Consider the following 14260-nt stretch of genomic DNA (forward strand, 5'->3'; position numbering starts at 1 on the left):
CGACTTCCTCAGTCATATATATATATACTTTACGTTGATCTCGGGGCGGGGCTGAATAGAATGATCTAGACAAAATGTTACATCATAATACGCGGCGTCTCTGACGACGGCCGAGTGCTGGAGTTCCACAACACACCTGAGTATTCTCGACTTCCTCAGTCATATATATATATACTTTACGTTGATCTCGGGGCGGGGCTGAATAGAATGATCTAGACAAAATGTTACATCATAACAAAGTGCTGGAGTTCCACAACACACCTGAGTATTCTCGAACAATCATGAGAACAGACACTTCCAGCACGTGCTGGAATGCCTCCTCGCTGCAGACCTACTCGAAGAAGATACATTTTCCTTTCCTTTATATGTTATTTCGCTATAGAGCGATTACCATGACAAGGTCTCCCTTTCTGGTGTTAGGAACTAACAAGATCTCACTCTGATGTTGTACTTTCCTTTTTTCATGTGATTCCATCTGATCCAGGTCTTCGTGAACACTTCTTCACCATGGTTTGTTGGCCCTTTTCATCCAATGACCAAGTTGTTGTAATCTTAGTTGTTCATATGCAGAACAAACCTTTGGTCTTAATAATCTAGCAATAGCTGGAAAACCAGTGAAAACAATCAAAGATTGCAAAACATGGAATCTGTCGCATCTGGCAACTCATGCACATACGGAGTGGATACTTGGTCATTAACCAAGATCGTACCCCAGCACAATATCAGTCTTTCTTCTACCGCCTTGGAGACTGGAGTTTCGCTTCACTTTTCTATTCCGAGCCAGGTTTTTTTTATCGTATCTTATGCTTTTTTTTATTTTTATTCTGGACTGAAGTTTCGTGGACGTCAACGTTTTTAGTCGAACCTTTGTTTGCTGTGTTGACCTTCCTTTGGATAGATGCTTTTTCTGTAGATACGACTTTTACTCTGCAATGTTTTCAAGTTTCTGTTTGGCTCCTGTTTTGTAAAGGAATTTCCTCACCCAGCTGTCTTTCAATCCCCGTCTTGCTCTAGTTTACTCCCTCATTAAGAACAAATGCCATGGTCCAATCACAGAAGAGGTGAGTTAGTGTTCTAGTTAGATTACAAAGCTATGTACTATTATTCATTTACTCAGTATGGGATTTCAATGATGTAACCTCTGCTATATAATTAAATAAAGAGTTCATTGTATCGTGCCAGGAGCCATGGAATTTTTGAGTTACACCAGTATGTCCTGTTTTTCCTCAAAGTTTTTAGCATTTTTTTTTTTTTTTTATATGAGAAATATGCTAGAGACAATACTATGGTGTACTGGGATCTTGCCAACATTTAAGAGTTTAATTTCAAGCGAGTGGCCAAATCAGACAATTTGATGGTAATTGGAAACTGTATGATAGTGCAGTGCAGGGTGGCGCTGAATATATAAATGTAAATGTTTTGGTTTTGCTTTCAGATCTCCACCAGCTGCTGATGATGCAGAAGGAACTCCAGGTGAAACGTTGGCCAATGGGAGCTGTGGATTGGATCTAGAGTTTTCGAGTGCCCAGCTAACTCGACCTGTTTCATCTTCTGCTCCCACAACACCAACCAGAATGGTGAATGGTACCACCACTGGGATGTCTAGCACTGTCTCAGCCCTCATCACCCCCCCAAAGCGAACAGTATGTACGAGAAGCCAGGCACTGAAGGAGCTCCAGTTACAGCCTCCCAAGGATATCAGTAGTTTTGCAGGATTGACAAAATGTCCTTTAACTGTACAGTGCCCCGTTAGTACAAATTCTCCCAGCTCTTCGTTAGGTGCGACGTCTGGCGATGAAGGTAACAGTCTTCACACTGGCCCTCCAACACCTCACAAAATCCAAGCACTTAATGAAGAAGTTTTAAGGTTGGATTCTCCATTATCACCTTCTTCAGCCTTGTCAAAGCTAAAGCTTTCTATGCCCACCAAGAAACTTGTTTTCAATGGAAAGACCACAAAAGCCAGAAGAAAGTAAGGGCCTTGTCCGTTTTGTTGGTTTCTCCTAAATAAATGCCATATGATTGATATTTTATTACTTAGTTGTGGGTAGTTGAGTAAAGAATTAAATGCTGCATTAAGAATGTTTCCCTTGTTAGCTTAAAATTTCTTGCATACTTGGTTGTTATATACAGGGTTGTTTGCTTAATTACATAAAATTTAAGGAGTAAGGTTCAATATCAAGGTATTCCTAGATTTAGTAGTCTTGAGCTGATCACCTTACATAATCAGCATTGCCTAACTGTACCCTTGCTCTGTACATGTGACAGTAACACCTTATTTTTTTGTTCAGTCATTCTTAGTAGCCTTATCTGTGTGGGGGAGTTGTTCAAGTGGCATGCACAGGCAGACCAATGCTGAGCCAACTTCATCGTTATCATAAATATGAATAGTGGCCCTGGTTTATTTCAGGTTACCAACCCAAGCACCTGGCCGGATACCATCGCAACCAAAATCAGAGAAGGCTGTTAAAACAGAAACCAGCACAGTAGTAACAAATGGGGAAGCTAAACCTGTGTTACGTGACACTCAAATGACAGAGTTTTTCCAAATTAGGAGATCGAGACGCAAGCCCAAAACAACTTTATTACAAGAACGTCAGAAAGAAATAGAGGAAAGAATTTTGAATAGCTGTGAGGATGGATTAAAGGTAAGAGCTTTAGTTTCATTACAGCCCTGCTAGTCATATGTTCGCCCACATTCTTGGTTTTGTAATGTTCTAAGGCTTCTGAGAAGGATTCTGACCATGACCCCAATCCCCTACTGAAGTCAGAGTTCTTGGGAAAGTTGCAGCATTTTACTAGACAAGGAAGGGTAAAAAAAAGAAAAAAATTACTACTCGCCTTTACTTTTCACATGAGCTGTAGGAACTTCCCTGAGGACAGGTGTATCAGTGTTACCTATTTATCAGGCAAACCCAAGAATGCATGGTTCCTTGACTATTTGCCTCTAGAATGTCCAGTTTGGAGAACTTGCGTGCATTCTGTAACATTTAATATTTAGTAAGCGTATTATTGTATTTATTCATTGGCAGTGATCCTTACAATTGACGTCAGGTAACTACCAATCTGTTAGTCTTTTCTTCAGAATTGCCAGTGGAATCTACCTCCGCAGGATACGATACTTCCAGGCAGAAAGTGTATTACATCCATAGTAATGACTTTTGTGTTGAAGGATTAGTAACAACCCTGGGAAGAACACCATTAAATGCTATAAGATTTCTTTAGCCATTAATTGGGCAAGGAGAACATATGAGAAGACCCCATGGGTCAGTTGTAGCTATAGCTTGTGCATCAACTTTCCCTTCAGAGTAAGAGCTTGAGGATGTTAGAAATTGACTGGTTCATTTGTAGATTGTAGCTAGAGAATATATGTCCTTATCACCCTGTCATAGTTGCACAACCAAAGTTTATTTATGGGCCTGGCAAGAACATTTGACCCTGAAGATATGAGCCAGGCCTTAGTTACTTGGATTGGTTGTGAGGAGTACCAGGAACAATGAAAGAACCATTTGGTGGTCTCCTGGGAGGAGATTGACGATGAACTGCCGACCATTTATCCAGGGTAGTTAGGGCTGGACAGGTGACAGGTGTAGACATGCAATGCCTCTAATGAGAAAGAGATTTCACTGAATTATTGAGAATGGAACATTAGCTTGGGCTACTAAAACGGATCACGGTCTTAGGTCTTGATTTTCTTGGACTGGCAAAAAGTCACTGGAGTCTCATGATGACAAACTTGATCTTGAGTCACTCCTATATTTCCAGTATAACCTTTTTAACGCCAATGATGATAATAGTAATCACACTGGCTAGGGTATTTTGCATTATTTCTAGGTTATAAAACTCATTAACTAATGTGGGTTCAGGTTTGACAGCAGAATTGCCTTCGATCTTATGTAGTGTTAAGAGTATTAAAAGTACACCTCCATAAAAAGGTTGCTATTTTCAGTGATCTGTGAAATGTCATAACTTCAAAATAACTGAACTTCAAAAGTACTGTCAATAAAATTCATTTTCCAACAGAATAGATACTCATTTCACAAAATGCATGAAACTGGTATAATGTTTGGCCATGATGGATCCTTGCTTATGTGGACATTTAAGTGAAATGATGCAGATAAAGCAGTTAGGTCTATGTACAACAATGATGGCATTGCCTAGATCTTGTGCATGTCAGTGGAAAGCAGAATTTAAGTGGATGATGCAGTTTATGCTTAATTGTAGGATTGTGTGAGCAGTTGATAAATAACAGGAAATAACTCCCAATATATATTAATATCAAGAAGTGTTGAGGATCGGTTTAAATTTAAGCACAGGTCTTCTTCTTCTTCTTTTTTGGCACCTTAATTCTTCAAAATGTTAAAGTGTGGTTTTTCTTGAGTTTGTCCACGATCATGCATACTAACATCCTTTTCTTGTTTTTCAGGTTGAAAACTTTGGAGCCAAAGGCCGAGGTGTTATCACTACAAGACGTTTTGCCAAAGGTGAATTTGTGGTTGAATACATAGGAGATTTGATTGATATGAAAGAGGCGAAAGACCGTGAAAAATTATATGCACAAGATGCATCCAAAGGATGTTATAATTATTACTTTACTTTTCAAAATCAACAGTACTGGTAAGTCTTCAGCAGGTTTTGAGTTTATATGCACAAACAAGATTGTGTTTGTATTTAGTTAAAAAATATTTTAATTGTGTGCATTTTCAGTAATGCACTGTACTGGAATATTTTTGCTTTTACTCTTCATATTGCAATACACACCTTGAACATCTGAGTTAGCCCTGGTCACTGACCAGCCCGAACTATATCCCTATAAATTTACCCACAAAGTGGGTAGTTACTGTCAGTGTTACCATTGCTGCAGGTAAAATCTTGTCAAATGAGTTACCTTAGGTACCGTTGGCAACGCTGCTGCAAATATCAACCAACAGAGGCAGACATCCCCAATTGTTATTGGTTTGCCGTGCTGTGCAGATTTGTCCCACATCAGGCGAACTTCTGGTCGTTTAGCCCTACCCCCATTTAAAGTTTTTGAATTTTGGTTATCAGATTACGACTTTGGCCTGTTATTAACGCCTTTTTGGATCTACACTTTATTGACTGGATTTTGGAATTTCTCTCCCGATTTTGACTTTGGATCAGTACTTTGGACTCACTATGGATATGTTAACTGAGAAGAGCAAAGAGTTTTCATTGGTTCAATCCTGCAGTGTTGGGGCTTCTGCGCCTCTCTCTCTCTCTCTCTCTCTCTCTCTCTCTCTCTCTCTCTCTCTCTCCGGGGTTGAGGGAAGGTGTACCTTTGACTGGGCTGTCATCTTTAGCAGCTTCCACAGGTTCTGTAGTTTCTCAGGCTTCTGTCTAGAGGTTTCACAGGCGGTTGCAGAGTCTTCGCAACGTTGTATATTCATCCTTTACCTGGTTTGGGACGTAATGTGTCCGCTGTTTCTTGCGAGTGCTACGGCAGTTGGTGATTCGTCCGTGCCATTGTCGAGTGTGTCGGTACCGATTGTGTCCTCTGCCTCTCCTTTCTCTAGAGTAGCTGGTAATTTTCCTTCTTTGGTTCTCATTGGTTCCACTGCTTGTAGCTTGTCCTTTGATGCTCCTTTGAGCATAGTACCATTTGGTATGTTCTCCACCTGTCCAATGTCGGCGGTAGGTGCTCTGGTGGTAATTCCGAGTGTGGCTTCCTTTTTCTCTCAGTCTTGTATTTCTTTCTCAACTTTCCTGCGGCATTTCTGTTCCTCCTACTAAGGTTTTCAATGTGGGTTCTGCTTTGGTTCCAGGCTATCTGAAATACATCCTCCCCCTCCCTTAATCAATGTGACTTCAGCTCCAGATACCTGTCTTGGTTTGGCAGTGGTTCAGCGAGAGTTGGGAGGATCGGGTGTTGCGGCCTCTCTGCTCCTAGGGGTGGGCGTTAGTCGCCCAGGTGTGGTTGGCCCAGGTGTTACGTCATTGTCGCTGGGTGGTGAGGGGTTTGCGCAGTCGAGTGCGACTAGCTCAGGAGTTTTGTCGTCACCTTTACTTAGTACTGTACAGGGTTTGCACAACCAAGTGCGGTAGCTCAGATATGATGCGGTCGGTATGTCAGGTGTTGGTTTTGCGCATCCAGGTGTAGCAAGGTCCGGGTGTTGGGCACAGCTCTTGCAGGGGGTCAGCCTGTCTCTCTTCCTGTTCCGGTTTGGTCAGACCGTTCTGGCAGAGAATGCTCTATTGAAGAAGAAACGGTACCAGATGCGATTTTTTTTCTCCAGCGAATGTAAGCGAGTATAAGTGGATGGTGGACTTTATCCATTCTCTCTATCTGCAGTCCAGGCTCCTGAGGAACCTAAGCAACCAAATCAAGCAATGTTTGAAACGTATTCAACCTTGCTTCCTAATCGGAAGGGGTTCTATGGGGTAGCAGGTAACCCTTCTGCCGTCGTCAAGAGCTCCACGCAACGAATTTGTGGAGGCTCCTCTCTCTCAGGTGCCCTCATTGAATTGTTTGGTAGTGGTTACATCTCGTGAGGCTTGTATTTTCCAGAGAGGAAAGATCTCAGACAGACTAATTTCCATTTCTTCCATCGGAACCTCCGCGTGCTGAAGCTGTTGATCAGGGTTCATATCGAGTGTATATTTTTGTTTAAGGTCTTTGAGGTTAGGCAGATCCCAGTGGCATGTAGGAATATCTTCAACTTCTTCTGCACAGTCATCTACTCCAGTGAGCAGTAGAGAACTTGAAGGTCCTGCACACTCAACTTCTCCTCTAGACATGAGAGGCTGGATAACCACATGGGAGGTTTGACTTTTCCCCTCCATACATGAGAGGTATAGAATACCACATGGGAGGCACTTCTGGCTCAGATGGTACCTTAGGGACGAGACTGCAAGCATCCTCACCTACCAAGTTGGACAACTAGGTGGGGACACACACATTTACACATCGTTGGACAACTAGGTGAGGACACACATTTACACATGCTGTAGTAGGTTCACAATGAGTTACCTGCTTATGCTCTATTGACAGGTTGGGCTGAATTAGATTGATCCCACCATTAAATTTTGTTAATTGGGCTAATTCAGGAGTTCAGGGAGTGTATTGCAATATGAAGTTTTCATAATAAAACTAATATTGTAATACCTGAATGATTCCCACCCTCCTCCCCATTTCAATTTTGATATAGAGTGACTCGATTGGGGATGTCGGCTTCTGTCGGCTGATATTTGCAGCAGTGTTGCCAACGATACCTCGGGTAACTCATTTAAGAAGATTTTACCTGCAGCGTTTGTAGCGCTTACAGTTAATTACTATCCACTTTGTGGGTAAATTTATGGGGATATAGTTCGGGCTGGTCAGTAACCTGGCCGAATTCAGGTGTTCAGGCAAGTATTACAATATTAGTTTTATTATGAAAACTTCATTTCTTGGTTTTGATTGATTATATATCAGTATAGCCAGAGTTATTTCATTTGTATTGTTATGGTTATTTTCTGCTTTGTCGAAATATGGTGGATGTACAATGTATGGGAAGCATATGTTTTTATTTTAGAAAGTGTTTATTGATGTATTTAAGTTGTGTTGTGACGTCATAGAAGACAAGATTTGGGCGGCGTTGGGTGAATGTAAACAATAACGAGTGCAGAAGGAGACACATGTGAGGGTTGTTTGGTTGGTAGGAGAGAGCTCTCTGTCGGATAGGAGTGTTTGGGTTGTAAGTCTTGTTGTGGTGTTGTTCAAAGGTGTAAGCTGAAGTATACTGGGACTGGAGAACGTGATAAGGTGGGTAGATTGCACATTTGTGTTGGAAAGGAAAGATTAGGCTTGGAAATTAATTCATTGATTTCTGGGTTTTTACCTTGGAAGTTATTCACTCAGATTTATTGCACGCATATTTTTGTAGCTGTGCTTAATATATAATGTGGTGGCGGCGGCAACAAGTCTTATCAGTTTTAATTGAGCTTTGGAATGTTATGTCTACTGCAACGACAACATTCTTTCCTCCTGAGAATAACTTGATCTTGAATTTTGTGTATTGCATAAGTCATGAAGCAAAGTGCCACATAGCATTCCATTTTTTGCACACTTGATGATAGAAGGTCACTTTTCTGTGCTCATTTTGCCCCTGGCTGTATTTTCATCTCCCCGTTTACAGTATGTTGATCCCTCAGGCCTTCTGCTTAGCTGTCTTAACTTCTTTAGTTTTACTTGCTGCATTTTTCACCTTTTATTTATGATAAAATTATTCTCACTAGCATTAATACTAAATAAAAAATGACAGTAATAATCATATCAGTAATGCTTTGAATCTATAACAGTGCATGTGTAAGCAGATATCTATAGCAAGTATTCATAAAGATTGGACAAATGTATAAGCAGATATCTAGCGATTAGCTGTGCAGGGAAAGTAATAACTTGTGTAACCCTTTTATTCAAATAAATATAGCATTATTCGATAATATTGCTTACTCATTCTTTGAGGTAATTATACAAATTAAGTAGGTAAGGACTGTGCTAATCTAGCGCCAAACATTCTGTTTTTGGGTGCAAACTAAAGTCTTCCTATTAAGCCATTTTGTCTTACTCTAATGGCCCTCACCTGCAGTATTTGTGCACTTCTATCTCTTACCAGGAGTGGTAAAATTAATTGTCTGGTGATGAATTGGAGTGATCATAAGCTTGATTGAGGATTTAAGTAGAAGTAGGTGAAGAGTGAAGTTGGACTGCTCGCCTTCTCTTCTCAAATGAAGACAAGCAAGTTGCCACTTTTATTCTTTACTGGGAATCTTAGTCTTGACTTGAAGGTACATAGCTAGATTATTATTCTAGGCCAACTGTAAACTGTATACAAAGTATTAATGTTCCTTTCTTGATATGGCCATGTAAGAGGGTGAGATCTCATCAGTTATGAATTTTGTGATTTGTACAAGTCAAATTCAATTTAAGATGTGTATACATAAAATTCAATTTAATCTTAGATGATGATTAATTGACAGTGACATAGATTGTGATCGTAGGTAGTTCCTCTTCATGCGCTGCACACTTCTCCCTATACGAAATTTTGTGTGACTAATGTATTGGTTTCTTTTACTGACGACTCAAACCTGTGTGACCTCGTGTCTTTTTAGCTCAAATACAAAATTTCTCTTCTAGACTAATTGAAGCAATTCCTTTATCCATTTTCAGTATTGACGCTACAGAGGAGACAGGATATCTTGGGCGTTTGGTCAACCACAGTCGAAATGGTAACTTAGTCCCTAAGGCAGTTGAAGTAAATGGCAGACCACACTTAATTTTATTAGCCAAAACAGACCTACCCTGTGGCACAGAGATTCTCTATGACTATGGGGACCGGTCGAAAGAGTCATTACAGCACCATCCATGGTTAGCATTGTGATTACCACTTAGGATTTAAATTTATATTAGTTTTTTAAGTGTAAGTTGAAGCTCACTGGGGTTAGTCTATAATTTCAAACATCACATGTCATAGTAATCTTAGAGAATGTGTCAGTATTAGATTTTATGAACAGAGTAAGAAATTACAGTATTTGTGTGTGGTTTGCAAGAAGTGTGATGAAAATTTAACTGAATGTAATGTGCATTTAAAGGTCATAGTTACTCCCTTACACATAAATGTTGCATAAATACATTCTCTGCATATTTATATAGTCTTCGCTCTAGAATTATCTGCTATAGAGGTATCTGCTAAATAGCTACACATCAGAATGTAAAAAGAAAATCCCTGAATTGGATGTCTTGTGATACAGAACCTCAGTATTTTTTAAGGAATGTACAGAACTGCTTTTCATGAAGATATAATTACTATTGTGTATTGAGAATTGCATTTTTGAGACATCCAGTGGATTTACATAAAAAAGTTTGATGATTTTAAGTTTTAGCCAAATTTAGTCTACCTGTTAGTTTTAGTTTTCCATTCCCACTGAAAGTCTTAGCTATGTGTAAGATGCAGTTACCGACACTTAGAAATAGTGGTCTCCAAACAGGTGTTTGGTATCTACTGTTTTGTAAGCCATTCACTGCCTTTACAAGCCTCCAATATGCAAAGTTTGCATTGTGAATGCTTGACATTACAGTTACTCTGGACTGATGATGAAGCCTACCTAAAATGCTAATCCGCATCTTCAGTTTAACTGTCTAATTGAGGTTCATAGATGGTGCTAATCCCTCCTGTTTGGATAGTGCATCAGTTGGATTCAGTAACTGTTTTGATTTTCACATGTCAACAGAAATAACTGTTGCTCCCTTCAAGGAAGGGGACATTCAGGACTTAAAGCCATGAGGAAATAACTGGAACATTTGTAGCTGGTGGTTCTGTTGTGGGGAGCTGTGAGATAGGGACCCACACCTGTACCAAAGAAGAATTTTAGCACAGCTGATAACTGCACCATCTGTGTGTGTTCATTTTGGAATCGAAAAGCTGGAAATGTTGTACAGTAGTCTGTATTAAGCACTTTTGTGTGGGTTGGAAATTGGATGGAGAATGGGAAGTCATTAAAAAATTGCTGGAGTAAGTCATACTAGTCACCAATTATATTGGTATTGTCATTCATGAGTTTAATTTGAAATTGAATGGTAAGCATTCCAAAGGAAATGGTGTTTTTTGTTTTTAGATTTGTTTTGATTGGTTAGTTTGCATGAGCTATTGTGTAAATGAACAGTAGGAAGTCTTGGGAAATTAATTTGAGAATAAGTATAGATTTTTGGGGATTTCTCACTTGAAGGTATTATGGAACTCATCCTCCTACTTATGGGATCCTTTGTCTTGTAGAAATGATGTATTTTTAATCATGTTTGAGTTTTTCCTAGATTCCCATTTTGGGAAGCTGCTTTGTGATATGATTTCCTGATTTTGGTTGTATTTCATGGTCCTTTCCTACGTTGTTTCTTTCAGTTGTACGCTGTCGAACTCTAGAACTTTCTCAAAGCCATTTTTTGTTGAACACAATTGTAGGATGTGATACATTGTCTAATTTTGGTGTTACATCTTCCACATTTAAAATGATATTTTGCTTAATATTCATGTATAGAATTTGATCTTTGGGGTAGCACTGTGGTTTTGATGGCTTTTGTAAGTGCACGTTGAAGCTGTTATATCCAGTGCATTTGGAATGTAGTTAAATGAGTTTAGTCCATGTTCTTGACGACACTACAGTATTAGACTATCTTGGTTTTGTCACTTTGCCTTTCTCATACTTGGAGTGTCTTAAATGTACTGTATAAAGTAATTGAATTATTTAAAGATAGAAATTTTTTTATAGGAAAGAGAAATTTTTTTATAGGAAAGTGAGCTAAACAATCAAGTTTTTATGGTGCAGAAACTTGGGACTTTGTGGGGTTGTGTTTGAAGAGGAGGGACCTAATGCAGTTCTTCGTACCATTCTTTTGTGTATTTCTACATGCCATAGCAACATAGCAAGTTCTCTTTTAGACCAGTTCCATGGTCTTTGTTTACCTTTTGTGTAGATTAGGAGAATGTGTTACAGCAGGAATTTTAATATTGATAATGGTTGTATGCAGGGAATTGGAGTACTGTACTGTATTTGGTTGGCTCTGGTGTATATTTCATCCTAGTTTTGTTTTTGCATGCAAGTATTATTTGTTTGATAAACTTTGCTGTTCATGATGAGACAGTGTGCAGAGACCCTTTCTAACAATTAATGCTTTATGAAAATATAGGAATTATTTAAGTTATTCCAGGGAACTCAGTTGCACTGCCAAGCTTTTTTAAGTGGTGTTCTCTTGACAAGTTGCATTTTTGTGGCCTCATGTCCATGATGGTGCCTTTTGAAAATGAGAACTTTTTGTTTTAATTAATTTTTATGTTTTTATTTAATCTTGCTTTTGATTAAGTTTTATTTTTTATTTTTCAAACTTTGTCAAAGATTAATGAAAGATAAATTTTACCAAGTACAAAAAAAAAAAAAAAGACGGAAGGATTTGCTCGTGCATTTAGGTAGATGCTTGTGTGACTCCCTTCCTATATTATTCCTTCTACTGTACTGTTAATGTGGCCAATTTAGATTTAGCAATTTAAATTACCTCTTCATAAGGAAATCAAGGAAACACAGCCAACTCTGGTTTATTTTGTATTTTTTTAAGATTTTTTTTCTTTTTTTCCATCTGAAACACAGACATATCTCGGTATGAGATAGCTAACACCATACGTAGTAATTAAGCTAAATGAGATATCAGGAGGTAAAAAGAACATGGAAGTGTTGTTTTGCCTGTATTCAGTTATGTAAAGGAGAAATAAGTGGTCCGGTTAATAGTAATAAAAATAAACAGAAGTTGAAAAAGACAATAATAGTAATAGAGAAATAAGGAAAGAGAAAAATGGAAGAGTAGTACAAAGACAATAATAATAAATTCAAATTTTTACAAGAAAAGATGTGTTTCTTACCCCTACTTCACTGTCTTGAGATATTATTATAAACTAATTAAAATTTTAGTTTCAGACAGTGTAGTACTATCTAGATTGAAAACAAAAAATCAAGTAGTTTCAGCCTTTTAATTAAAGAAATGCTGGTCTCAGAAAGCTTGAAGTTGAGACGGTGAAAATTCTTACGTCTACCAGATAATGTAATATTGAACCAGTTTGTTACTTTTGGACTATTAATTAGTATTTATATGGCAAGGAAGGACCAAAAACTCCTGAGAGAGTTGATGATGGCCTGCACCCAGTGGGGAACTCAGAGCAAGATTACACAGGCCAGAAGGGTCTAGATGAAGCTCATTTGACATCTAATCTTGCAAAGGGTAAAAATAAACAAGAAAATGAAGTGTGTTATTTTGAAAGTTACACAAAATATAAATTTAAGGGGGAAGTTAGAAATTGCCAAGTAGTAGTTTTGAGAAATTATTAGTTCCCTCAAAATGAGTCACATGTCTGTGAGAAAAATTTAGACTGGTTGCAGTAGAAACCCATCCTGCAGTGAAAGAATGGAATCAGTTTCATGGGCTGGAAATTAAGCAACTGTTGTTCGCTGTAAGGTTCTTTGAGGGGATTGTACTTAAGAATTTTGAAAGAATTTAAAAAATGTAGTCAATGGAAGTGGAATATTCACTGCCACATTTTGAAGTATATTCTACTTTTACTTTGCTCTGATGCCTCTTAACTATAGAATGCATCTTTCCATAGGAGTTTGCAAGGTATTGTTTTTCAACTGGTCTCGCAACATAGATAAGAAAGATTTGCTTGTGGTATTTCTTTTGTGTAATGGCAGAGGTGATGAGAGGCTTTTGTCTGCCTGTTCTCAGTAAAAAAAAAGCTATTCATTTGCTGCATGAAGTACTTTTAAACTGTTGTCCCAAAATTGTCGTGCAAAAGGTTTAATAATAATAAATTTCAAGACTAATGTAAATGTCAAAGTACCGTATACTGTAATGGTAGCCTCTGTAACCTAGAGTTGTGGTTGGGAGTTGACATTTAAATTTTACTCACTCTGCCTCTATAATCACATCACTTAGTTGTACTTATTGCACTGCATTTTGGTACTGTAAGGATTATTTTTTATCAAGGGTTATTTATTTTCACTCAATACTTTGCCTGTTTGTATGTTTTTCCTTATAGGAAATTTTCTGATTTTGTAGTAGTTTTAAAAATGTCAGTAGATTGGTAGATGTGGGCATTCTGGTTTGGGGAAGTGAGTCAGTTTGTTTTGTATCGTAACCTTATTATGACTGGTTTGTCTCCTTGAGGAGGACTTTGGTATCACATTTGTTTCTTCTCAGGACTGAAAGGTTCAGAGTAAGAATTGTGTGATGAAGTTGACACTGTAATGGAAATGAGTAGTGGGTATTTATAAATGATACAAAATGAGAGGGATTGTTGAAGTTATCATTATGTAGGGAACATATCTTCAGGTTTCCTGTTTTGTCAAGAAAAGTAATTTTATTCATGGTTATATATTCAAAAATTTAGAACAGCGCATTGAGACTGCATTTAGAAAGTTCTTTTTGATTTTGCAAAATTCTATATATCCAGGTATGTATAGGTTCCAAAGGAGGATGTAAAACCATCAGAAGGCTTGGTTATTTACACTTTTTTTGTCTTGTCAGCGCTTGGACTTCTATAAAAAGTATACTAGATCATTTTCATCAATGCGCTTCATAGCAGTTCCACGTGTGTCAATATCATTTGAACATCAAAAAATCATAAACTTAAGCCAGCTTGGCAAGGGTTTGAGTATATTGTTAGTGAACATTTTCTAACGGATTATGGTGCTACTGGGGCCATTAAGTGGAACTGCATGACTTAAA

General features: G+C 38.2%; 1 protein-coding gene across 3 annotated transcripts in view; it reads left to right on the forward strand.

Annotated features, from left to right (window-relative positions):
• LOC135198645 (uncharacterized) overlaps positions 1-13218 on the forward strand; it is a 72462-nt gene extending 59244 nt beyond the window's left edge. For 2 of the 3 annotated variants that reach the window (XM_064226426.1, XM_064226428.1), the window contains 4 exons: positions 1436-1972; positions 2411-2648; positions 4427-4617; positions 9167-13218. In XM_064226426.1, coding sequence (XP_064082496.1) covers positions 1436-1972; positions 2411-2648; positions 4427-4617; positions 9167-9377 — 1177 coding nt within the window. In that variant the 3' untranslated portion in view covers positions 9378-13218. The remainder of the gene's footprint in view (positions 1-1435; positions 1973-2410; positions 2649-4426; positions 4618-9166) is intronic. The other variant, XM_064226429.1, reaches the window with a different exon arrangement.
• The last annotated feature ends 1042 nt before the right edge of the window (positions 13219-14260 follow it).

This window comes from Macrobrachium nipponense, chromosome 22, assembly GCF_015104395.2.
Source record: "Macrobrachium nipponense isolate FS-2020 chromosome 22, ASM1510439v2, whole genome shotgun sequence".
NCBI lineage: Eukaryota > Metazoa > Arthropoda > Malacostraca > Decapoda > Palaemonidae > Macrobrachium > Macrobrachium nipponense.